The 24,827-nt window shown below is 38.9% G+C and overlaps 2 protein-coding genes across 5 annotated transcripts in view; one reads left to right on the top strand and one right to left on the bottom strand.

Annotated features, from left to right (window-relative positions):
- lama1 (laminin, alpha 1) overlaps positions 1-21,685 on the top strand; it is a 38,895-nt gene extending 17,210 nt beyond the window's left edge. The window contains exons 17-62 of the mRNA XM_046846823.1: positions 97-224; positions 408-494; positions 974-1,185; positions 1,387-1,493; positions 2,249-2,429; positions 2,547-2,683; positions 3,129-3,362; positions 3,680-3,823; positions 4,499-4,684; positions 5,040-5,225; positions 5,330-5,457; positions 5,604-5,724; positions 6,369-6,509; positions 6,661-6,779; positions 6,900-7,180; positions 7,421-7,563; positions 7,692-7,790; positions 7,884-7,995; positions 8,136-8,292; positions 8,470-8,680; positions 9,222-9,338; positions 9,589-9,752; positions 9,906-10,044; positions 10,148-10,250; positions 10,343-10,459; positions 10,614-10,796; positions 10,916-11,070; positions 11,209-11,352; positions 11,441-11,574; positions 12,035-12,182; positions 12,270-12,394; positions 12,534-12,684; positions 12,800-12,944; positions 13,123-13,264; positions 13,397-13,511; positions 14,520-14,687; positions 14,931-15,082; positions 15,418-15,600; positions 16,746-16,935; positions 17,762-17,868; positions 18,569-18,758; positions 18,877-19,029; positions 19,381-19,534; positions 19,704-19,837; positions 20,443-20,659; positions 20,753-21,685. Coding sequence (XP_046702779.1) covers positions 97-224; positions 408-494; positions 974-1,185; positions 1,387-1,493; positions 2,249-2,429; positions 2,547-2,683; positions 3,129-3,362; positions 3,680-3,823; positions 4,499-4,684; positions 5,040-5,225; positions 5,330-5,457; positions 5,604-5,724; positions 6,369-6,509; positions 6,661-6,779; positions 6,900-7,180; positions 7,421-7,563; positions 7,692-7,790; positions 7,884-7,995; positions 8,136-8,292; positions 8,470-8,680; positions 9,222-9,338; positions 9,589-9,752; positions 9,906-10,044; positions 10,148-10,250; positions 10,343-10,459; positions 10,614-10,796; positions 10,916-11,070; positions 11,209-11,352; positions 11,441-11,574; positions 12,035-12,182; positions 12,270-12,394; positions 12,534-12,684; positions 12,800-12,944; positions 13,123-13,264; positions 13,397-13,511; positions 14,520-14,687; positions 14,931-15,082; positions 15,418-15,600; positions 16,746-16,935; positions 17,762-17,868; positions 18,569-18,758; positions 18,877-19,029; positions 19,381-19,534; positions 19,704-19,837; positions 20,443-20,659; positions 20,753-20,916 — 7,008 coding nt within the window. The 3' untranslated portion in view covers positions 20,917-21,685. The remainder of the gene's footprint in view (positions 1-96; positions 225-407; positions 495-973; positions 1,186-1,386; positions 1,494-2,248; positions 2,430-2,546; positions 2,684-3,128; positions 3,363-3,679; positions 3,824-4,498; positions 4,685-5,039; positions 5,226-5,329; positions 5,458-5,603; positions 5,725-6,368; positions 6,510-6,660; positions 6,780-6,899; positions 7,181-7,420; positions 7,564-7,691; positions 7,791-7,883; positions 7,996-8,135; positions 8,293-8,469; positions 8,681-9,221; positions 9,339-9,588; positions 9,753-9,905; positions 10,045-10,147; positions 10,251-10,342; positions 10,460-10,613; positions 10,797-10,915; positions 11,071-11,208; positions 11,353-11,440; positions 11,575-12,034; positions 12,183-12,269; positions 12,395-12,533; positions 12,685-12,799; positions 12,945-13,122; positions 13,265-13,396; positions 13,512-14,519; positions 14,688-14,930; positions 15,083-15,417; positions 15,601-16,745; positions 16,936-17,761; positions 17,869-18,568; positions 18,759-18,876; positions 19,030-19,380; positions 19,535-19,703; positions 19,838-20,442; positions 20,660-20,752) is intronic.
- Positions 21,686-21,895: 210 nt separating this feature from the next.
- Positions 21,896-24,827, bottom strand: part of arhgap28 (Rho GTPase activating protein 28) — a 30,795-nt gene continuing 27,863 nt past the window's right edge. For all 4 annotated transcript variants that reach the window (XM_046846824.1, XM_046846825.1, XM_046846826.1 and 1 more), the window contains exons 14-15: positions 24,744-24,808; positions 21,896-23,174 (exon numbers count right to left, since the gene is read on the bottom strand). In XM_046846824.1, coding sequence (XP_046702780.1) covers positions 23,083-23,174; positions 24,744-24,808 — 157 coding nt within the window. In that variant the 3' untranslated portion in view covers positions 21,896-23,082. The remainder of the gene's footprint in view (positions 23,175-24,743; positions 24,809-24,827) is intronic.

Below are 24,827 nucleotides of genomic sequence, written 5' to 3'. Positions count from 1 at the left end.
AGAATGAGGTAAGTCGTATGCTATGGCTTTCGAAGTCTAAACTATGTGTGTGTGTGTGCGTGTGCGCATATATAAAATACTCTGATTCTTCCTCAGGACTGCTCTCACAAAACTATAGGACCTCACTGTGACCAGTGCCTTCCAGGTTACTATGGTGACCCCACAGACGGCACAGAGGAAGACTGTCAGCGATGTGCCTGCCCGCTGACACTGGCGTCCAACAAGTGAGTTAGTGTGTGTGTGTGTGTGTGTGTATTGCAATCAGCTGCCTTTTGTAGCCTTGGAGTCAGTGAATGTCTGTAAGAGTGCTGGGAAGACTGTTGAAACTCATTTTAAGAATCGTAATGCTGCAGAAATCAATCACATATGCACAAAATGTTCATTTTTTTTTTTTCTTTTGTTTGCAGCTTTAGTCCCACTTGTACTTTACGAGGTCCTGGAGAGATCACGTGTGACCAGTGTGAGCAAGGATACACAGGGGCCAAGTGTGAGAGGTAAACTGAAACAGTCATGCCTGAACAAGGGAATGCATCGACTTGCATTATCATTAACAAGCCCTATTTTATTAGTGTTCATTTCTCAGGTCAACTTTTGAAGTACCATATTTTCTCATTTCCTTTTGATACAATTGAATATTGGTTATTTATTCAGAATCTCAAATCTTTGAATCCAGATGTTTGTCACACATGGTGAGAGAATTTATTCCCAGAAGGCTACAGCTGTAGTTTTTCTGGTGTGTGTGGATTTAAGTTTAGACTTTATACAAGCTGTATTTTCATTGAAATGAAAACCTGATCCATAGCAATAAAACGTTTAAGACAGTTTTTGGATGCATACACAAAGCAAATGGCGTGTAGAACAGAATGGACTAAATAGACTTTCTTAGAAATAATCTTTCTTGCATGCTTTCTAAATGTTTTTTTTTTTCTTTTGCTGGATATAAATCTGTTCATATGTGCGGTTTTCTATTTAGGTGTGCTAATGGTTATTATGGCACCCCTACCATCCCTGGTCAGAAATGTTCACCGTGTGAGTGTAACGGGAACGTGGACCCATCTGAGCCAGGCTACTGTGACTCTATTACTGGCGAATGTTTAAAATGTGCGAGACACACTGCGGGCCGACACTGTGAACGCTGCGAGGATGGATACTACGGTGATGCTATTATAGCTAAGAACTGCCGGGGTATGTGCATCAAAAATTATGTTTTAATTTGCAAGTTTATTAAGAAAGATTTAATTAGTTCTTTATAAAAAACCTTTTTAAAAGACTAGAAAAAAATTACTTGGAAAATTAGTATTTGGGGCCACCCAGAGGACAATATGTGTATTGCAAGTTCTAGCACTAATTATGAAATAATCTTTTGTGTCTTTTGTGTATGTTTAGCCTGTGGCTGCCACTCGAACAGCTCCATTTCCAGTGTATGTAACATAATAACTGGCCAGTGCGAGTGTAAACCCAATGTAGAAGGAGACAAATGTGACCGCTGTCAGGTATGTTTAAGCTCTTCTGAGACGCAGCTTTCTTATTTTTATTTTATTTATTATTATTTATTACGCATGCATGCAAGTATGACGTTCAGCAATATACCATAGAACTGCCATAATAAGCATAATAATACATATATTTCTTACCATTAAGTTAACATTAATAGCTCATTACAGTTACTGTAAAAACAGCTCTTTGCATTTGCCACCAAAATAATTAGACTAATAAATAGAATTTATCATATTTTCTTGCACCAACATTTGAATGGATGGAGGGAGATTCCGGTGGAAAGAGGCAGATTTTTGGAGAGAAATCAGGCATAATAGGAGCACAGCTGTTCCTCAAGCCCAGTGTCAGATGCTCGGGCTGGTGTAAGTGGTGACGATTGAGGTAGTTTGGAGCTCCAGTAGGTCCCTGTTCAATGTGATGCCTGACATTTGGCCAAACGGATTTAATCAAGATGAATGACACAGCTCACATTTGTTATTTGGATAATAATTGTTCACAGTTTGTTAGGGAAAGCTGTTTTGTCGGGCATTTGTAAGCACATGTGACTCGTTCTGTTTCCTCTCTCTCTCTCTCTCTCTCTCTCTCTCTCTCTCTCTCTCTCTCTCTCTCTCTCTCTCTCTCTCTTTCTCTCGCTCCTAACAAACTTAGTATTTCTTGAATATTTTCCATTTTTTCATTCATTATATTGTCAATTTACTTCAATTTAAGTGAGAATTCTTCGTAACGTCTGGCTGTATTCTGTGTCCCTCAGCTCGGTTTCTTCGGCATTAACAGCGGCGATGGATGCAGGGAGTGCGAATGCAACCAGTCGGGATCAGTATCAAAAGCATGCGATGAAGATGGGCAGTGCCAGTGTACCATTGGCGTAGCAGGCGGTAAATGTGAACGCTGCCAGCACGGCCACTACAATTTCACAGACAACGGCTGCACACGTGAGACTTTCCGCTATGTAACAAAACACCATTATAGATGCTGTTTCAAGTAAGAGTTAAAGAAATGAATTTGAGATTTTATTGGAATTTGTACTTACTCATGAAACCTGTTTATAGCTTGCGATTGTGCTCACACACACGGCAACTGCAATGCTGTAACGGGCGAGTGTATCTGCCCACCAAACACCAGAGGAGAGAAATGTGAATTATGTGATGATGATCACTGGGGTCATGATGGAGAGACTGGATGCGAGGTACTAAACAAAATATATATATAGTATTCATATATAATAAAATCCAGTGTATGTGTTTGTTTATTACTAGATAATTTAAATGATCATGTATGACATACCATGATTCACTTAAATCAGATTAATGTTGGTATTAAATTTCAGGAAATGTAATAAAGGCATATCCAATGCAGCTCAATAATTAAATTCTTCAGCGCATGTATAAAAATGCTACCCTTAATGTACACCATGGACTTCAGCATGAACGAGGAAAACATCCCATGTGATGCTTAATAAATATACAACTTCAAAAACAAAGTTGTTTTTCAGTGGGTTAATTGACAGTTTGCATGGCTTTCAATTATAAGTAGAAATTAGCTTCCTATTATTACTTGTAATAATTTCCTAGATTTTTTTCTTCAAAATTACATTTATAACTCAATAATCATGGGTTTGTTCGTCTCCCCAGCCATGTGAATGCAACACAGCCGGTTCAAACTCGTCTCATTGTGACCTACTCAGTGGCCAGTGTGTGTGTAGGCCGCACTTTACCTCTCAGAAATGTGACCGTTGCACTCTAGGCTTCAGGAATTTCCCAGAATGCACGGCGTGCAACTGCGACGCTGACGGCACCCATGAGGAGTTTTGTGATACAGAACTGGGAGTGTGTGGATGTGAGAACGACGGACGGTGTGTGTGCAAGGTAGCGGTTTTTTTTTTGTGTGTTATAAAAAATGAAAAATAAATCCCTCTCCAAAATAATTGGTTTAAAGGGGAAAAGTGAATTAACATCTACTTTGTAAAAAAGTGAAAATAGTGTAAAACAAGTACCACCTGACCGAAATCAACTCGTTACTCATATGCAGATTTTTATTCGATCATATTGATGATGAGCAAAAGTAAAACAATATTCTTTAATAACTCATTAAATAAATGGATATTGTATACCCAATGTGACAAAAGATTTCACACACTTTCCTTCATTACTACATTCTGATCTCTCTCTCTTTTCTCATTCAGGAGAATGTAGGTGGAGGAGGTTGTGATGAATGTAAGACTGGGACATTTGGCCTGTGGAAGCAGAATCCAGCTGGATGCAGCCCCTGCTTCTGTTTTGGGGTCTCCTCTGTCTGTGAGGAGCTCGGTGGACTGGTCAGAGTGCAAGTGAGTCCGCTTTCCATTTACTGATTTTACTGTTCTTAATATGAACCATATGAAAAGAGCACAATTTATATTTCTGATGGCCCAGTGTTATGCACTTAACATAAACGCTATTGAATTAGCAATACCATAATGTACAATGTGAGATTCAGCAGCAATGTGCAATAGCTGAAAAGCTGGTAATGAATAGAGGCAGTAAATAGAAATGACATAATACTCACACAAGAAAAGAAAAGTCTGAATGTGCATGAACTGAGAGTATGAATGTCAAACCACAGGCTAGCATGCATTAAAGGAAGGGGTCGAATTGGTTTATTTATTGTTTGCAGCGGTTTAAATAAAATCCCCACAAATGACACGACTGAATTATATTCAGTGATGTATAACTCTTTTTGCTGTTTGCTGTGTGTGGTTGGAATTGGATTTGAAAATGTTCGATTTGTCTATATCTTTCTATAAACAGCCAGACCATGTATGAGTAAAAAACAATCAGATTCATGCAGAACCAAAAGTGTGATTGTGTCACACTTTCAATCAATAATCAACAAAACAGCAGCACAACCATTCATCACTTTGATCATGTGTTCTGGAGGACAAATGACAAATTTGAATGATTTGCTGCTATATTGATTACTGTTGCTATATTCGATCACAATTATCTCTGGTACTCCCTATTAGATCACAGTGGGTCCTTTGACCGAGCGTCTACATGTAGTGAGCCAGAATGACCTGCAGGGGACACTACAGGGTGTCTATCATGCTCAAGGTGAAATTCTGCTAGATGTGGCTCAGCTCCAGACTGAATCAACAACTCTCACCGGACCGTATTATTGGCGACTGCCCCAACCTTTTCAGGGCAGCAAGGTACAACACCACACACCAGGGCAGTCAGATTTCTTTAAAATGCATTCGAATTCTCATTTGCTTATAAACATGTATCAAATAAAATGGTTCTGCGTTCTTAAATGATGTAATTTCATTTAAAATTACAGCCATGAGTTATAAATAAATATATTTATATATATATATTTCTTTTGGGCCAAGTGCATTGGATCTTAAGCATATATAAGCATATAATAAGCATATCATATGCCAATTCAAATTGTTTTTTAAACTTGATAATTGTTTCTGACAGCCATAGTATATACTTAAATCCTACAGAAATTCTTTCCTAAATTTATATCTAGCAAAACTAAAACGATGTCATATTTTTCGGCAGCTGCTGTCATATGGAGGTGAATTATCATATACTGTAGCCTTTGCTGCTATGGATGGATCAGGTCTGTCCAATCATGAGCCTCAAGTGCTGATGAGGGGAGGACACCTGAGGAAGCTGGTGATTTACACTGACATGCCTGCTCCAGAAAGCGGCATTCGCACCACACATCATGTCCCTCTCACAGAGGTGAGCTTTACTCACACACTCATACAGCATGCCGAATATATATAAGTGATAACAGAGATGGGGCAAATAGACAGAGGTTGTTTAGTAAAATATGTTTTTCACAGCACAAGTGGAGGTACTTCAATGCAGTGTCTGAGAAAGCTGTGAGTCACGAAGACTTCATGTCTGTCTTGAGTAATGTGGAGTACATCATTATTAAAGCCTCATATGGGACAGGACTCCGGCAATCCAGGTCGGTACCTTGAAATTACAGTTTTACTTATTTGTCTAGTGAATTTTCAGCAGTCCATTTAAATTGTGTATACAATAGACATTTGATTTTGTACCAGATGTATGGTTGTTTAGTCTGCAGCAATAAATTTGTGTGTTTCTCTCCAGGATCTCTAATATCTCTCTTGAGACAGCAGTAGATGTGGATGAAGCTCCTGAGGGCATGAGGGTGGCCAGGCTGGTGGAGATGTGTGAATGCCCTCCAGGTTATGCAGGCCTGTCCTGTCAGGTAACTCCTGATGTCTTTACTAATAACTCTACTTACTGTAGTAGCATTGTGGCTTTTTTTATATATGTCAGGAACCGAACATAAACAAGTCCAATTTGCATTGAATGTGTGGCATATTGTTAATGATCACATGGAGCATATTTATGGTCTACCTGCACAAAATTACACAAGTTTAAGCTCAATTTTTTTTTTTACTTCCACTGGAGACTGCACCAAAATCCTATAGAGACACTTTGAAGGATACACTCATATTTGCTGAACACTAATTAACGCTCGTTATTTTGCAGAATGCAATGAAACTTGTAGGCAATTGGAGAAAATCAAACAAATGCCCTTTATTTACTGTCCCATTCATGAATGGCAGTATATCAGCATCATTTGTAAATTACTTCCAATAATAGTTCACAAAATAATCATTAAGGCATCCCAAATTTATTTATTTTTTATAACATCGACTGACCAAATTTAACTGCTTTTATCCTTGAAAATAAACACAGATAAACAGCTTTTGTTGGTCCTTTCCTCAATAATCTTTATATATAATCTTTTTATAATAAATGTGTTTTCAGTGTTAGTTAACACTGTATATGTGTAACTCATATAATATATATATTTGAACATATGCATATGTGTGTTTTTTGTAGGAATGTGCTCCTGGTTACTATAGGCAGCAAGTTTCTGAGCTCAACATGAAGGGGAAAAATATGCCATTGATTCAGCCCTGTGTGCCCTGCCAATGTAATAACCATAGCTTGTCATGTGACCTGGACACGGGCGAGTGCCTGGTAAGACGACCTACATCGTATTTATCACATTTTGACTCTTATGCTTTGTACTACCCGTGTACCTATTACAAGATTATTGACATATAAACATTTGCAATATTTAATGCCATATTATGCTGCATTTTTCCTGCTTATTCTTTTTTCTAACCAGGGCTGTCAACACCACACAGCTGGAGATCACTGTAATATATGTGCCCCAGGATATTATGGGCAGGTGAAGGGCTCTATCAGTGACTGCTCACTTTGTGCATGTCCACTGCAAACTAACAGGTAACAACTCTCACTTCTAAACCCACAAACACACGTTTATTTTTGTATTATTATATCGACAGTTCCAAATACGGGTAATAAATCGCAGGTATATTAACTGTTGTTGGTGTGTTCGTGCAGTTTCAGCCCCACGTGTGTATTGGATGGAGTCGGTGATTTCCTCTGTAATGCCTGTAAGCCTGGATACGAGGGACGCTACTGCGAACGGTGTTCATTAGGTTACTATGGCAACCCCTCACAGCCAGCTGGAAAGTGCGAGGAGTGTGTGTGCAGCAAGAACGGTTCGCTGCACAACATGTGTGAGGCACAAACAGGGAGGTGTGAGTGCAAGACCGGGTTCAGGGGTCATCTGTGTGATCAGTGTGAAGACAGGCACATCCTCATTGACGACCAGTGTGTGTGTGAGTATCCTGAGCTCCTCCAATGCATCATGTTATGCGTTTTGTGCAAACTAAACCGTGTGGAGTTAATCAAAGCAGATGAAACCATTCCAGAAGAACTTGATGCTAATATTTGTTATATTAACTTCATCAACTTGATGTTAATATTTGAGGAAATATAAAGTTCTCTCTGTATGTGATGGAAATATGATATGATGGATAATCTAATGCTAATGTATATTTAACTAATGCTTTCTTCAGCATGCAATGATGAATGCACTGGGGTGTTGCTGGATGATGTTGATGCGATAGAGGCCTCGATACAGTCCTTGAACCTCAGTGGTGTCATCCTGGCTCCATACAGCCTGCTGCTCAATCTGGAGAACCTGACCCAAGACCTTCAGGTAGGCGTACACTCATGAACTCCTTACTGATAATTAGCTAAACTGAAATAGATATCAACTCTCTACAGGATAAACTGATACGCTGATATGTAAAATAATGATCAAATTCAATATTACTGTTCACATAGACCAAGTTGTCAACGGAGCAGAACTCAAGCTATCAGTTGAGCAGGAGAGATGAAGATGTAACACATCTCATTAAACAAGTGGATCATCTGCATCAAAAGGTTTTCTTACCACATCTGATCTCGGATCTGATAGATGAGTGAGGTATATTTTCTATAGAAGCTCTTTCACCACCTTACGTTCTTTGTTTTTAGTCGATGAAAGTATCAGCTTTTGGTGAAGATGTGTTGTTGGCTTTTGAGAAGAGTGTTCATCAAGGAAAAGGTCTTCTTGACCTGATTTCCAGCATTCACACTGCCATCCAAGGTACATGATCCCTGTATTCATAACTACATATACGTTGACTGGCTTTTATATAGACCTGTGCTTTTTAGGGAGAAATATGATGAGCCAGTACATTCGACAAATAACCAGTTAAAGTGAACTCTCTCTTATTTCTCGTCTAGTTGTGAAAGAGGAAGTGAGCAATCTCAATGAGACAGCCAGAGAGGTGATGGAAGAAGGACACACTGCTGCTCTTTTGACACAGATGGAGGCCATGTTGGAGAATATCAGAGCTATCGACTTTGTCAGCAGCAACAACGCTGCTGTAGAAGAACTCAAGTAAACCATTTAACATGCTTTTCAACTTATATTATATTCATCACATTTCGCTAGATAAGTTAATCATCTCAGGTAGCATATGCCTTAGGATACAATCAACCTGTTTTTGGACAAAAATATTCAAACCCCCTAAAGCTAAAGTTCTGTGTATAATTACTTACCCTGTAATGTTCACAGCACTGCAGCAGCGCTGCTCGACAGTGTGCAAAATGCAATAGTGGAGCCCTCCGATCAAACTGAGAATCTGAAGCACAACATTTCCACTGACCTAGCCAGACATCACCAGCATCTCCAGGATGTCCAGGAGCTCCTCAACATAGCCAAGAATCACAATAATTACACAGAACATCTTCTGATAGATATCCACAACAATCTGGAGGAGTACACGGTGAGGATTTCTCTTTAGTTGATGTTTGATGTTTCCCTTCAGATGTTTGCTTGGAAGCTTGAATGTTTATAAGGATGGGATTATCATTAAAGGATTAGACAAATATACTCATTTCAATTTAGTTTTAATTGTATACAGTGGACATGGTCTCAAAGCAGCTTTACAGAGATAAAGAGGATATAAAATTTGAATTTAGAAGTTAGTGCCTATAAGTTTCATCCCTAATGAGTAAAAAACAGTGCCGAGAAAAAACTCCCTGTGATGGACTGAGGAAGAACCAGTGAGAGGAACCAGGGTCATAATGGAACCGATCGTCATCTAGGTGGAAGGTCCTTTCATTGTAGCCTCATCATTGTCGACGTGCACTGTTCCGTGAACTGTTCGTTGATGGGCACCTAAATGCAGAACTGTTCAAACCAACTGTAGTCTTAAGCCATTGTAGCAGACTGATTTTACTTACATCCAAATTTATTCTCATAGCTCTTTGATATGTTCAATATGGAAGATATTTAAGTCTCATGGTACCTAAATGTTTTCACAGACATTGAGGTATAATGTGAGCAGTCTGAATCAGTCAGTGGAGGCCCATCTGGAGGATGCACAGGATTGTTTGAGTGATGCACTCAACATGGCTGAAGACATGCGCAATCTCACAGCGGTGAGGCCTTATATCTTACTCATGTTCAGTTACTTATCTTTTATGCAACAATTCCAGCAGTAAATATATGTAGTACTCCCAGTAATTGTGAATATGTTTTTACAAAATGTATACAAAAATGAATGCAAATGTTTCTGTTGTCACACCCTGTGTTGCTTTGAGCTTGAAGTTAAAAGATGAATGTTGTAGTATGATGTTGGTGTTGTCATGTTGTGTGTAATGTTAATATTTTATGTCACTGGTTAACCAGAGGGTGGAGGAGACTAAGGAGGAGCTGCTGCAGTGGAGTCCCACTGTAAGGAAACATGTGGACACACTAGTGATGGAGCTGACTAAAAAAGATACATTACAGCTAGTGTACAGAGCAGAGGACCATGCCCAAGCTCTCATGACAGAGGCACAGACAATCTATAGGTGTGTGTTCATGTGTTTAATGCATATACGGAAACATACATACATACTAAGGGTCTTTACAATACACACAGGTGTCTATAACCATCTGTGAATGCCAGATATAAAAGCCATTTTGCAGTGAGTGTGATATTTTTTGTTGTTGTTTTTGTCTAGTACTTTGTCTGGCATTAGTGAAGCATCGCTGAATGCCACCACCACTTTTCACGGTATCTCTGACATCAGTTCTGACATCCAGCAGGCTGAAGATATGGCGTTTTTAGTCCATCAGAATGCTAGTTATGTGCTTAACCTGGTAGGTCAATGAAATAGCCTGTTATGTAATTGTAAAGAATCTCAAACAGTGGCTTGTATTTATTATTTAATTGACTGTTTTCTTCACCACTTTTTCCTAAAAGACTCTACATTCAAATGAGTCCTTAACTGAATTGGGCAAACAGGCCTTACAAAGAAGCCTGAAGATTCTAAATGAAAGTTCTGATTTAAACAACTACACCGAAGGTAAATCATCTCACATACATATTCAAATTTCTGTACAACATTAACTGATATGAATACGTCCTGGTGTTATGAATGTTTTTTTTATTTCCCAGGACTGGTCCTGAATGTCAGTGCTGTAAATAACAAGCTCAGCGTAGTCAACGTGAGCATGTACAACATCTCCCAACTTCTCCCAGAGGCTCGAATCAAACTGGAAGGTCTGCCTAGTGGTGAGTTTCCTCACAACATGACCACAGTGTCAGGCCCGGCCTCTCTGACTGTACTATTAATACAACCTCAAACACACTGACTTATTAGTAAAAATACAAATACCACAGCCTCACTGTCATTTTAAATCTTCAACATGTACGTGTCTTTGTGCAGGAAATAGAGAACAGGTTCTGGCAGCAACGCAACAAGCTGCCAAAGCAAATGCCTCAATACAGAATGCTCTTGTGCATTTGGAGGGTTACCGCGTAAAGCTTGAGGCATCATCTTTCGCTGTGAGCTCAGCCAACAGCAGCGCCGGCACTGTTAATGCGATGGTTAAAGATTCTGAGGCCACTGGTGGGTTCCTGAATAGTTGATTGAATAAAGTTTAATTTGTATTGCCATTCACTTTCCGAACACTCAGCATACAATACACTTAAGCATTTGCTCTATTAATTGTTACTCTTTTTTATTAGCCAGCGCGGCTGAATCTAAGCTAAAAGAGGCTCAGTTGCGGACAGAGAGACTTTTCGAGAGGTTGCAACCTTTGAAGTTGCTCGGAGAGAACTTGAGCAGGAACCTGTCGGAGATAAAGGAGATGATCGACCAAGCCCGAAAGCAAGCAGCCTCGGTCAGTGTTATTCTGTAATATGTAATACCACATATTGCATAATGGCTATTATGCAATATACTTTTTCACTTGTGCTTGACCAATAGTTTACTAAAAAGCCCAGTAAAACTATGATTTTAATTCTTTTTTCGGTTGCAGATCAAAGTTGCAGTATCAGCAGCCCGGGATTGTGTGCGTGCATACAAACCAGAAATCACCTCCAGCAATTTCAACACACTCACCCTTACAGTAAAAACGACTGAACCAGACAACCTGCTCTTCTACATGGGCAGCAGCTCCAGTGTAAGTCATTCTGCTTTTATTAACTCCCTTTGTTTCTTAATTTTTTTGGGGGGGTTCAGTCAATAACTGAGATGTTTGTCATTATCAGGTGGATTTCATGGCTCTTGAGATGAAGCATGGAAAAGTGGCCTTTTTGTGGGATTCAGGCTCAGGTCATACAAGACTAGAGTACCCCAACATTCAGATAAACAACAACAAATGGCACAGGATTAATGCTACTCGGTATGTTTTTCTACTAGTTTTCAACCTCATACTGATGGAGATCATTGAAGGCCTGTTCCATTGATTCAGTGCACTCTGTTTTGACAAGGTTGCATTGAAGTTTGTATAATATCGACACTGCAAATTATCTCAGGACGTTTGAACAGACTTTCCTGAATACTCAGACACCATAATGCATGAAAACACATGAAGCTTTTTTTTTATTATTATACCACTAGATGTCACTATACTCCTTTTGGTCAATGTAAAAAACTGTGAGGCTTTATGACAACTGACTGCTGTTTCAAAATTTCATTACTCTGATCATCAATTATTAAATAAGAATTAATTTACTATGTTTGTGTGTTTTGTTTAAACTAAAGGGAAGATGTTTACCTTGACAGGATTAGAGTAACCGTCGCTTCATAGAGTCAACTAAATTATGTACTCAGTATATTTGCTTTATGCTACTACTTTGTAGATTTGGAAGGCAAGGCTCCCTTACTGTTCAGCTGTTAGACTCAGAGCCAATGTCCTCAGTGAAGACCACAGCACCAGGTTCCACCACAGTCATGGAAGTCACCAAGTCCACATGGGTGTTTGTGGGAGGCCTGGGTCAACAGGTTAAGGTAGTTAAGTTTTTTTTTATTCTACAATACATTTTCATGTGGGTTATGCAGTCATAACATTTCTATCTTTGTTCAATATCTTCCCAGAAATCTTCAGCAGTGAAGATGATTCACTTTACAGGATGTATTGGAGAAGCATCTCTGAATGAGAAGAACATTGGGCTCTGGAACTATGCTGAAAGGGAAGGAAGCTGTGGTGGTTGCTTCATGAGGTAATGCAGTCTGATTGATGATGTCTATTCATGTAGATGTCAATATTGCATTACCATTTTGAAAGCTTAATAGTGCAGGTGAAGCCCTTTTATGTGGACTAATCTATGGATGTGGTTGCGACTGTTTTTGTGATTTCAGGCCGCAGACAGAGGAGACATCTTTCAACTTTGACGGAACTGGATATTCAGTTGTAGAGAAGTCTCTGCGGCCAATATCCACAAGCATTGTCATGTTTTTCAAAACTCTCTCACCTAATGGCCTGCTGCTCTATCTGGCCTCTAATGGCACTGTATGTTCTTTATAATACTCAGTACCTAAAACTACACATTGCCCCAGTTTGAAAGTGTCTGTAGTAATTGTCTGAGCCTTGCTTTTGATATATTTTTTGTCTTGTATTTCTGCAGAGAGACTTTTTGTCTATTGAACTGGTAGAAGGCAAAGTGCACCTGACCTTTGAACTGGGCTCTGGCCCACTCACACTGACCTCCTCAAAAGTGTACAATACAGGAGTGTGGTACAAAATTGCACTGCAACGCAACAAACGCAAGGGTATTGAAACTATATAAGATTTATAACTAACTGGTGAGATTAGGAATGTCTAAAAGAGGTGCAGTGTTACGAGTTTTACACTAAGTGTGCTGCTCTGTGAGAAGAAGGACTGTGAAGCCTTTCTGTAAAACATTTCCTGTTCACGGCATAACAAAGATTCAATCTATTTTGTCTACAGGTTATTTATCCATAATGACTGCTGACAATCCGTCAGAGAGAGAGGTCAAGGAGGCAGAATCTCCAGGAACTGCCTCAGATCTAAACCGCTCAGATCTGGACCCTATCTACATTGGTGGGCTGCCAGCATCCAGGCCAATCAGGTAACGTCTGCCTCAGTGCATGCAGAGTGGTTTATCACTGTATATAAATACTTTATATAGTGTACGATATGCTATATTCAAGCCATTATTCCAGTAATTTTTGAACTCTTGACTTCCCCACTTTTTTTTTAGGAGGCAGGTTGTTGCACGCTCATATGTGGGCTGCATTAAGAATGTTGAAATTGCACGCACAAACTTTGACCTACTGAGAGACGCCTATGGTGTGAAGAAAGGCTGTGTCCTAAAGGTAAGAAGCCAGCCTGAATATAAAAAATGCTTTCAAAGTTTAAAAGAGCTTTGGTTTATCACATACAAGCGTTCAGGCATGGAATTGATAATTAACTGAAAGCCAGATGTCACAGAAATTAAATTTACCTCCAACGTGCCATTTTACAGATGTTCCCTAGAGGACAGTTTGGTTCTGGTTTTGGTTCCTGTAGCAAATGTGACATATGTGACCATGATCTTTGAATACATTTTGACTCTTTGCTGTACACATACACTGATCAGGCATAACATTATTACATTATAAAATGATGACATTATGAGAGGGGAAGTGAACAACACTGATTATCTGGATTCATTGGACAGCAAAGGAACATTTTGTCCTCAAAGTTGACGTGTTAGAAGCAGGGAAAATGGGCAAGCGTAAAGATTTGAGTGAGTTTGACAAAGACCAAATTCTGATGGCTAGACTAGATGACTCTTGTGAGATGTTCCCGGTCTGCAGTGGTCAGTATCTATCGAAAGTGGTCCAAGGAAGGAACGGTGGTGAACCGTTGACAGGGTCTTGTGCAGCCAAGGCTCGCTAATGCACTTTGGGAGTAAAGGCTGGTCCGTGTGGTCCGATCCAACAGACGAGCTCCTGTAGCTCACATTGCTAAAGACCTTAATGCTGTTAATGCAGCAAAAAAGGGACCAACAAAAAGTTTTTATTAACACAATTTTACAAAAAATTTTCCTCAAACTTATTTTGATAAGAAATAACTGGAATGGTCATTTGGATGGTACTAAAGATACTCAATACCATATGGGCCAATCTTTTGCATCAGCAACACTCAAGCTGGAATTTACGAATGAAATAGTCAGTGTTCTTTTTATAGGATGTGTAACAAATTGTGAATTTCTAAACATCAGATTTCTATATTGTGCAGAAACCAGAGCCATTGAGTCTTTGTAATAATCTGTTTGTGTGTGTGTGTCTGTGTGTGTGTGTGTGTGTGTGTGTGTGTGTGTGTGTGTGTGTGTGTTGCAGCCTATCCGCAGTGTGTCTGTGCTGGGTGGAGGGTATGTACAGATGCCTGAAGTCACTGTTGGTCCTCAGAGCGAACTCATGAGCAGCTTCTCCAGCAGAAACAGCAGTGGACTTATCCTGGCAGGATTCAGCTCAACCAGCATCCATAAACGCAGACACACACAGCAGGTTTAAACACAATCAGAACCCTGGCGCTTTAGCACATGAACGGATATTTGTTTGTAATTTTTTAGCCCCTTGAGATTTACTTCCGGTAGCTGCTTATGGCTTATAACGAGATGGATGTGGTGAGGTTGTGGGATGAAGAAATGCAATAAACAGAGTACTCTCTCTCGCTCTCTCTCTCTCTCTCTCTCTCTCTCTCTCTCTCTCTCTCTTTATATTTCTCGGCTTGTCTGTCTCTCCCACTAGCCTTTCCTGGCTGTGATGCTGGTGTCAGGCAGAGTAGAAGTCCACGTGAGCACGGCAGAGGGAGGAGCCCTGCACAAAGCCGTTTTCAAATCCCAAAACGGCACATTCAGTGATGGACAGGAGCATTCCATCATCCTGCAGAGGAACAAAAGGTCTGGACTCAATACCATGTCAGCCTTTTGAAAAGCTTTAGTATTTAAAAAACAATTCCAAGTAGTGAAATGACTTAAGATTTCATTATATCGACCAGAAAGTAGCCTTCTGCCCACAACTATTAATCAGAGTCACATTAAACCATGTGGGTGTCTGTAAGTACATATAAATAGAGAATACATGTATCATTTAACTGCCCTGTGATATTGTGGTATTCTCATTAGCTGCCCTTTGTAATATTGTTATACAAAAGGAGAATTCTTCAGCATGATTAATTGTTACACATTAGTGTTAATTGTTTTGTTTATGGTCTATGGTATATATGTTGATACAGGACATTGACGGTGTATGTGGATGAGGACCAGCAGGAGACATTAAAGCTGGGTTTAGCTGCAGAGAAATTACTTACTCTGAGTCATTTCTATATCGGAGGCGTTCCTCCAGGAGAGGTCACTGGAGCGCTCGACTTCACTACGCCGTTCTACGGCTGCATCAGGAACATTGCTGTGGATACCATGTGAGTATCGAGACTGCATTCCTAAAACTTTCGTCTGAAGCACTTTTACCTACATCTTAGTAGACTAGCAAGTCTAGAATGCAGCATGGTCAGCTTTACCAGGAAAATTCATTCCAAACATACCACCCCCAGTGTTATATATTGTGTTTGGTTTTGTGTTGGACTACTCAGTCCTGCTTGTGATGTTTAAAGATCCAACTGGTTTAGCTCCAGTACTGCTGATCTGCTGGAGCACATAGTCCATCCTGAGAACTTCTGATGTAGAGATTCAAAGATCATTAGAAACACTGTTGTTTATAAATCCACACTATTGTGGTCATTTCTATTTTATAATTATTATTAAGATTAATCTTATTATTAAGATTATTAGATTAGAATTTAATTTTTATATAAATATATCATTATTTTCATTTGTTTAAAGAAACTGGCTTATATCATTTTTTGTTGTTTATAAGACAGAAAAGTGAAAAAAAAAAACAGTTTTAAATAATTACAATAATATTATGTAATGTAATCCTACTCTAAAATGTCTCATGAACTACAGCCTAAATAGTTGACAAGAAATGTTCAACCAAATCTGTTTATTTCACAACAATATTTGCATTATTTGCACACTGTGGCTTATTTGGTTCATTGGTTCATTACATAAAGAAAGAAAAAACAGGTAATAAAAATGATGGTTACCTTGCGTAACATTAACTTTGTATGTATGGTTGGTCAGTGTAATGTATTATAGTAGTAGTTACATTAGTTCACTATAACGTAGCTATTATACAAGAACAAAAAATGTGAAGCTGCATAAAACAAATGATATATATATTAAAAAATTAACCTAATACGCAAGCTATTGCGAGAATCGCACACATTATATATTATATATGGTTAAATTAATATTTGTGTTAGGGTTAATGATTACAGGTGACCAAAAATATTGGTACAGTCAACATTACCAAGCATGGATTTTTAGAAAACATTATGAAAGCATTATTTACCACTTGATAACATTCTTTAGATGCCAGTGTTTCTTTGAGTCATCATCTGAAAAGAAGGATTTGGAGATATTCTTTAGGACATAAGATGCATGTTTAATTAGTGTCATGTAAAGGCTTTGTGTTTGTGTGTGTGTGTGTGTGTGTGTGTGTTAGGTTGTTAGACCTTTCAGGGGCAGTAAAGTATGAGGGAGTGGACATGGACAGCTGCCTGTTGGAGGAGCGTCCGAAACGCCTGCTTCTGCCAGACGAAGGTGACGTGCAGCTAGAGCCCACTGCTGGCCCAGACCAGGGACCCCTGTCATCTCCCAGTGAACTCGGTGCTGTTACACCTGGAGCCACCACTGTGAGTCTGCACTAACAAACCCAAAATAAATAAAATATATACTGTTTAAGAGCTGCTGTTGATAGGAAATAAGAAATTTCCCCCACTGTGGGACGAATAAAGGTATATATCTCTTATAAAAATCTGATCTATTTAAAAATGCCAACAATTGGACTTTGAATTAAAAACAAAAACGAACAGAATTAAAAGATTAGTTGCAACTTGGCAGCAGCTTCCTGAAATCCTCAGTTCGAAATTTTCCATTTCAGCTGTTTGAATAGTAGAGGGAGTTTGGATTAGGGCAGCTTTAACTTCCCCGAATCCTTTTTAGATCTAATCTCTAATGACGCACATTTGAGCAGAAAGCGAGCGAAATGGTTTAACACGGTGTTAAGTATTTATACCAACAATTCATTTTCGTGTCGTTGAGAACCAATGAACTGGTTTTATTTGAAAGTTTACAGGATTGGCCTACTAGTTTCTGATTGAATTCACCAAATAATTCTACTATGAGTTGTTTGAAGCCTGTAATGATAATAGGTATTTTTAGCAATGCTTAATTAAGAATGTTTATTACCCATGACGTCGCATTCATAAACACTGACTAAAAATCATAGCCTCATGGCAACACAATGCTTCTTGGTGTCTCTGCATTACATAAAGGAAGTGTCACTATGTGCAGTGGCATCTCAGTTATCTCAGTTACTGTTCTATATACTGAAAACTATAACTAAGGTATGTAGCTGCACTGCCACATGCCTTAGATTCCACTGTGCATTGCCAAAGCAAGATTCTTGTCTGATTGAGAGATAAAAAAAAGACTAATATGGTAAATGTCATTCCTTAGTGCGCTGCTGCAGACAACACAGGAACTATCCCGGATGCACATCAGCTTGGACTCTCCAAAAATAGTCACATGATGGTCACCTTCAAGAATAAAACAGTCAGGTCGAGGTAAGCGCTTAGAAGAATCGAAACTGTCCCGTTCCTCTATTTTTCACAGTTTATATTTTTTCATGCACATTTTCCAGCATGGATTAACAGCAGCTGGATGACTGGACGCTTAAATATAGAGCACTGAGGTGAAGAGTTTCTGCGACGATAAAGAAGCGATGGATTTAATATCAGATCGTTGGCAATTTTTAGTTTAATCATTAGTGCCTCAAATTCGCCAGATATTAATTTATGGACAGCATTCAGAAGAAAACCTCATACATTCACATGTGCATTATTCAGGAGCTTAAACTGCAGAAACATTCAGAAATCCGGATTGCACATCCCGTCCCGTTCCCAGCTACGGCTTATTGAATCACATCATTTCATTTTTATCATGTGTACCGGGGTTTAGAAACATAAATAAATGGTTAATCGGAACTTCAATGCTTTTGCACTGATGTGAAAAAAGCAGCTACAGTAACCATAACAACATACCCCATATCTCAGTATTCAGGCTAGCTAACCACAAGTATCCGATTTTCCCGAGTGTTTAATTCTGAGAAGGAGGCAGCTGGCTGGGCCATCAGAGCAGAACAGAACTTATATCCAACGAGCTACCCAGAATGACTGGATACCAAAAACTGTTTGTTAACATGGGCACAGTTTCATCATAAGCAGATGTTTTGTCACATCTAATTGCTGTGCTTATTTTCTGCAGTTTCACAGTTGAGCTGTCAATCCGAACACTGGCTCACAGCGGAATCTTGTACTACATGGCTAACGCTAATCAGCAAGATTACGCAGTGCTGCAGCTGCTAGGAGGTCGACTGATGTTCTCTTGCGACCTGGGTAAAGGATCTGCCATCACCACATCACCCACACACATCAACGATGGACAGTGGCACACAGTGAGTTACCGTTTAATATGCATGTGAAGCGTTCCTGTATCTGAGTGCATGGCTTATGGGATTTGTGTGTGTGTGTGTGTGTGTGTGTGTGTGTGTGTGTGTGTGTGTGTGTGTACAGGTGAGGACCAACTTCACTAAAAAGAACATACTGATCAGTGTTGATGGAGCTGAGTCGGAGCGAACAGCCATTAAAGGCCAGAGTCTGGACGTGGAAGGGAAGCTCTATGTAGGCGGCTTGCCGACAGGATACACAGCCAAGAGGATCGGAAACGTTAGTGTTTATCTGTTTCCTTCAGAACGAACTTAAAAACATCTCAGTTATTTTGTTGACATGCTGTTAAATGAGCAAGTGCTTAAATCTGTTGGGGGTGGGGGGATGGGTGGGGGTTGGGGATGCCAGAAATGTTACATAACGATACACGATGGATTTTTCCTCATTTCATAATATATACAAAGAGAATTAGGTGTAGCAGCATTTACTGTACTGCCACATTTTGAGTAGTTTTTTTTTTTTTGGTAAAAAGTGTGACACCTCAATAGAAGTGTATTGTGGCATAATTTAGTGGACTGTCAATACATGGACTACGCTGAGTGATTTCCATCTGGCGTGTGTGTGCTGCAGGTGACCCACAGTGTAGCGGGCTGTGTGCAGAAGGTCAAGCTGAACAACGCTGAACTGAACTTGAACACTGCAGCTGCAACTCACGACACCGGCTCCTGCTTCAGCTCGGTGCAAGAAGGCACCTTCTTCAACGGCTCAGGATACGCTGCTTTCAGTCAGTATCACCCACAGCTCCGCTTCCAACTACAACTTTAACCATGAGCCATTTCCTCCTAAGCGATTGTACCAGCTGCTTTAATGATCATGCCGGTTAATTAAAAAACGAAGAGATGATGAAAAACAGCAGGGAGCACTAAAGTCTTGGTTTCCCTTGGTTGTTTCAGTGAAAGAGGGGTATTACGTGGGCTCTGACGTGACCGTGAGCTTGGAGTTTCGTTCCACGGCGCTGGACGGGGTTCTCCTGGGAGTGAGCAGCGCCAGAGTGGACGCCATCGGACTCGAGCTCATCAACGGACAGGTGAGATACGCAGCAGGACCCCGGTTTTCTGCCGATATGAAACACAGTGGGCAAAGACCAGGCTTGCACAGTTGTTGACGTTCGTGAATACGTAAGAACCATTTCGGTTACACACTGACACTGGAGACTCATTCCACGAACGCTACATTATCTATTATTTACTAGCAGCAAATTTCACTGCATGAACATGTTAAAGTTATGTAGGGGTAATGATATGAGAGTGCATTTAGCCTGTGCTTTTTTTTTTTTTATATAAACCTATTATCAAAGCAGCTGTTGAAGAAAATTTAATAAACACCTTCTGTCCAATCAGAATCAAGCAAAAAAAAAAAGGGTAACCTCAAATTAAAAAGAAAAATCTACTTCATGATCATTTCAGTTTGAATTGACATTATACACACAGTGAATTAACTTTGTACACTATCCTCTTCATGCAAATGGAGAATTACAACAGTGACCAAAATGCTTAGTGCCGTTTATATTATTGGGCAGTAATTTGTACATCTTTTGTTAAAAAAATTTATAAAAAACTTAAAAAAAAACAACAAAACAAATGTTGTGCTGTATAGTGATGTTTCTCTGTGTGTGTTTTTTTCTGTGTACAGGTGGTGTTCAATGTGAACAACGGTGCTGGACGCTTCTCAGCCGTGTCCAGGAGCAGGTCATTGCTGTGTGACGGCCGCTGGCACACTCTGGTGGCCAGGAAACTGAAGCACAGCCTGAGTCTGACTGTGGACGGAGTGACCGTGAGCGCAGAGAACCCTCACTCTTCCTCCACATCGGCCGAGACCAAGAATCCGATCTACGTTGGAGGATTTCAGGGTACAGTCGCTGTACAAAAATTATACAACATGACTTTAATCAAAAGTGGGAATGGAAGTGTTTAACGTGTTTCTTCTCGTCTCTTAACTACAGCTAACGTAAAGCAGAGCTGTCTGAGCAGCGGGACATCGTTTCGGGGCTGCATGAGAAACCTGCGCCTCTCCAAAGGTCATATGATAGACGTGTTAGATTTCAACTCCGCCTTCACTCGGCCCGGCGTCTCTCCTCATTCCTGCCCTGCTCCTACAGCTGCCTGAAAATTAGACTACGAGTTCCATCACTCACTGTAGACTGTCTGTGTGGAAAATCCATTCATTCCAGTTATTTCAATGAAACTGGTGTCAAATTATTTTTATTATTTGAGAAATGTAAAAATAAAGTGTCTCAGGAAACTAATACCTTTTTTTTTTATGAAGCACACTTCCATCCAAGATTATTAAAAGAACTTACTCTGAGAAACTCCTGCTCTTTCACTTCCTAACACATTTGTTTTGTTTTTTATAAATCCTCCTTTCAGTGAGGATTAATGATTACAGTCCAGACTTCCTTCACAGCTGCTCTTTCCTGTTAGTGTAGCAAGTATGAGATTAAAAACTGCTTTTAATTAGGATTTTAAGGCATTTTTTTCCTCACCTGCTAAAAAGTGGATAAATGAGGCTCAAGCTAGATGTTTAAAAACCTGTCAAATACTGTTTTGTGTTTTTTTTTTTCAAAATCTTGCAAGAATTCTTGGAAAATTTATATTTTTAAATCAGCTGTTAGGCCATCTGCATTCTTAAATGTGATTGGCTAAAAGGTATTTTAGGTATCTTTAACAATATTTATATGAATGTTATATGATTTTAGTGTTTCTTATATGGTGAACCTTTATATAAAATGATTACAATATTTTGGGTTATTGGATACGTTTTCTGTAAGAAGGTGTATGTTTATCGTTTTTTGGAAAATGAACAGTTTCAGGGTTTAAATGTTTTGAAACGGTAAAAATTCTGTGCGCTTTCTTGACCTTGTATAACAGACTGCCTTTTTGATGGATTAGTTTCAAAAGAATGCATTATTCAAATAATAATCATCAAACATTTAAAAGGTTTGTGAACGCAGACAAAAAGCTGCCTGTAGAATTTCTCTATAAGCGAGCTAGAAATCAGCAGACGTTCCTGTCAGTGAATTTCTGATCATTTGTACTAGAGTATTGAGTGATATTGAGGCAGCACAGAACAAGAAAATACATTAGAGTTGGCGGTGTCAAATCATGTTAATACAAAAACAAAATAAAAATATAACACAGTCAATTACATTACAGTTTAGCAAAAAAAAGTACAAAAACAGAACCAATTACTAGAGTAATGAGGAGTTTCATTTTTGCTTACAATACTTAGTGTTAAGAGTAACAGTGGTGTTGGCGAGATGTACGACCGGCCTACTGGATGCAGGTTGAGCCGGATTTTGGGCCGAACTCTAAACAGGCTTTGGGATTAGAGAGTAAAGTTGAAGCTCGGCCCAGAGCGTAATGTAAAACCAGTCCTTATCAGCTCGTTGAGACAATCCTCTGCTCCAGCACAGACACCCAATGCTCCACCACGAGCCTGTCTGACCGCATCCACGTCACTTTTGGTGCCGAACAGTCGAGAGTCTCGTTTGCATTGTAAATTCACAGTCCGCAGGTTACTGTGCAACAAGTTTTCATAGCGTAGTGCTTAAAAAAAACACAGCCTAGTCACTAAAGCCTGTTAGGGTTTCATGCAGCACAGCTACTGAATCCACATCAGCACATTGTGAATTGGCATTTACACTTGGTAAAATAATAATAATAATAATAATAATAATAATGACTGTATGATCAGTATGCGTATTGTACCTAATCATAAAGTTTATAAAGTTCACATGGCTTAATTGCAAGCATGCAGTCAGTGTATGCAAGTAATACAAAATTCGGCTATTGTTTACATGGTAAAAGTGATACCTGGATAAATTAGTGGTATAAATATTATATGTACATGCTTTTTTTTTTCCTCTTTGTTTTTACACTTGAGGCCTTGTAGGCATTCGGAAAACGTGCTTCAACAGTGGCCTTAAATCAATAATAAAAAAAAAGCCCACGTTTCTGGTATCAAACAAATCTCAATGGCCAGCATTGCATTGTTCCTGTTTGACGCAAGGAACAAGGAAAGTCCTCTTTCAAGAGAGCACCTGTCTCAAATTCAGCTTTCCACTTTAAGTATAAAGCGAAATCCTTCGAAATATCTGAAAAGTGGCCGGAAAAGGTTGTTTCAGCTCCATTGTTCAAAGCTTGTGTTTAAGTGTGTTGGAAAAGAGACGTTTCTCCGATCTCCTGGTTTCATGACCCTCATTTCAGTGATGTGTGAAAAGGAGATCCAGCTGTAGCGTCCACATTCTTATCTCGTGCAGAGGCCTAAATATTTTCAGGTTGTTCTGGACTTCAGGACCCATTCACAGTGAGGGTTGACACGGTACACCTCTAGCAATTGAGTGTCCGGGTCAAGGCATCGCTCCCCTGGAAGGAAATAAAAATATTACTTGATTAGGCACAGAAGTCTGTGAGACAATGTCATGTTACAGAAATGCTTCACAACAACAAGTCTTTGTCAATGTCTTTCCTCTTAAAAATATTACAAATGATTTTCGAAAAGAAAAAAAAAAACAACATGCAAGCAAGTATAGATATTCAATTACCCGAAAAACAAAACTTCATTGTATTTTCTTAATGCACATTAGGAACGAGGAAGCAAATGAGGACACAATCTAAAAAGTAAAAACTTATGAAAGTAATGATGGTGTTTTAAATGACATAAATCATCAGGACACCAAACAGAACTTTCGCTATGTTTCCACACGGATGGTTTTAATTGCAGGATGTCTGCATCATGGCTTGCTATATCAACAACACGCATGCCATCGCGGTGTTTCTCGATTATCTCCTTCTTCATTTCCACAGTGATGGCTTTTTCTTCTTTCCACCTTCTGTATCAGGCTACTTTGTTGGCGGCATGGTGATAGGAATACGTACAGTATTTAAAGTTCAGTAATTCCACACTGTTAGAGCGACGAGCGGATGTGTATGTGCTGCACGAGGCGCAGCGAGAGCACGTGGCGATACGTAAAAAACTAACCTGCCTGCGATTTTCCGTGCGCAACGCTCGTATCCTAAAAAGTTTCTCGTAACTAGAGGCAACATTTTTATGAATTGCGACTCTTAACCTGAATTTTACGTATCCAGGGCGCTCGTAACCGAGGTTCCACTGTGTATATATATATATATATATATATATATATATATATATATATATATATATATATATATATATATATATATATATATATATATATATATACATATATATACATATATATACATATATGTGTGTGTGTACAGTGATTTTATATACATGCATTGTTTATATATATATATATATATATATATATATATATATATACACATACATACACATACACATATACACACACACACACATATACATACATACACAAAAGTATGAATTTAAGGTAAGTTTAGAACAGATTTAGATCAAGAACAGATACAAATTTTCATTTTTATCTTTTTATCTGTTCTAAACGTACCATAAATTCTTTTCAAGTTTTAATACTCTAAATCAACATGGACAAATATAAATGTTTAATGCAAATGTATGATTAGTATTAGTGAAACCAGACTTAAAATAGTGCATGAACACCAAATATTCTTTTAAATGTTTAAAAATGTTTTAAAAAATTGTTTAAAAGTAATGATGGTGTTTTAAATGACATAAATCATCAGGACACCAAACAGAACTTTCGCTATGTTTCCACACGGATGGTTTTAATTGCAGGATGTCTGCATCATGGCAGGTTTTGGTGCTTGATTTGAGTGTATATAAAACAAATGTTTAGTGAATAAAAATACATTGTTGGTGGACATTGTGTTGCATTGAAGGTTTGGAATTTTCTCTGTTTTATATTTATTTACATTTTTTAAATAAAAAAATTGATTTTATTTAATAGTTTTTATTGTTTATTTTACAGAAGTTGATGAGAAACGGAGGTCAAAACAGAATCAGTAACTTACCTATATTCCCTCCAACCTCAAACAAATAATGCTTCTGTTTTCTGCTGCTGTTTCGAGACGCTTGCCTAAAAAAAACAAAGTAAG

The sequence above is a fragment of the Silurus meridionalis genome, chromosome 4 (genome assembly GCF_014805685.1).
Source record: "Silurus meridionalis isolate SWU-2019-XX chromosome 4, ASM1480568v1, whole genome shotgun sequence".
Taxonomy (NCBI): domain Eukaryota; kingdom Metazoa; phylum Chordata; class Actinopteri; order Siluriformes; family Siluridae; genus Silurus; species Silurus meridionalis.
Note: the sequence above shows the minus strand (reverse complement) of the source record. Positions and strands in the feature narration are given on the sequence as shown.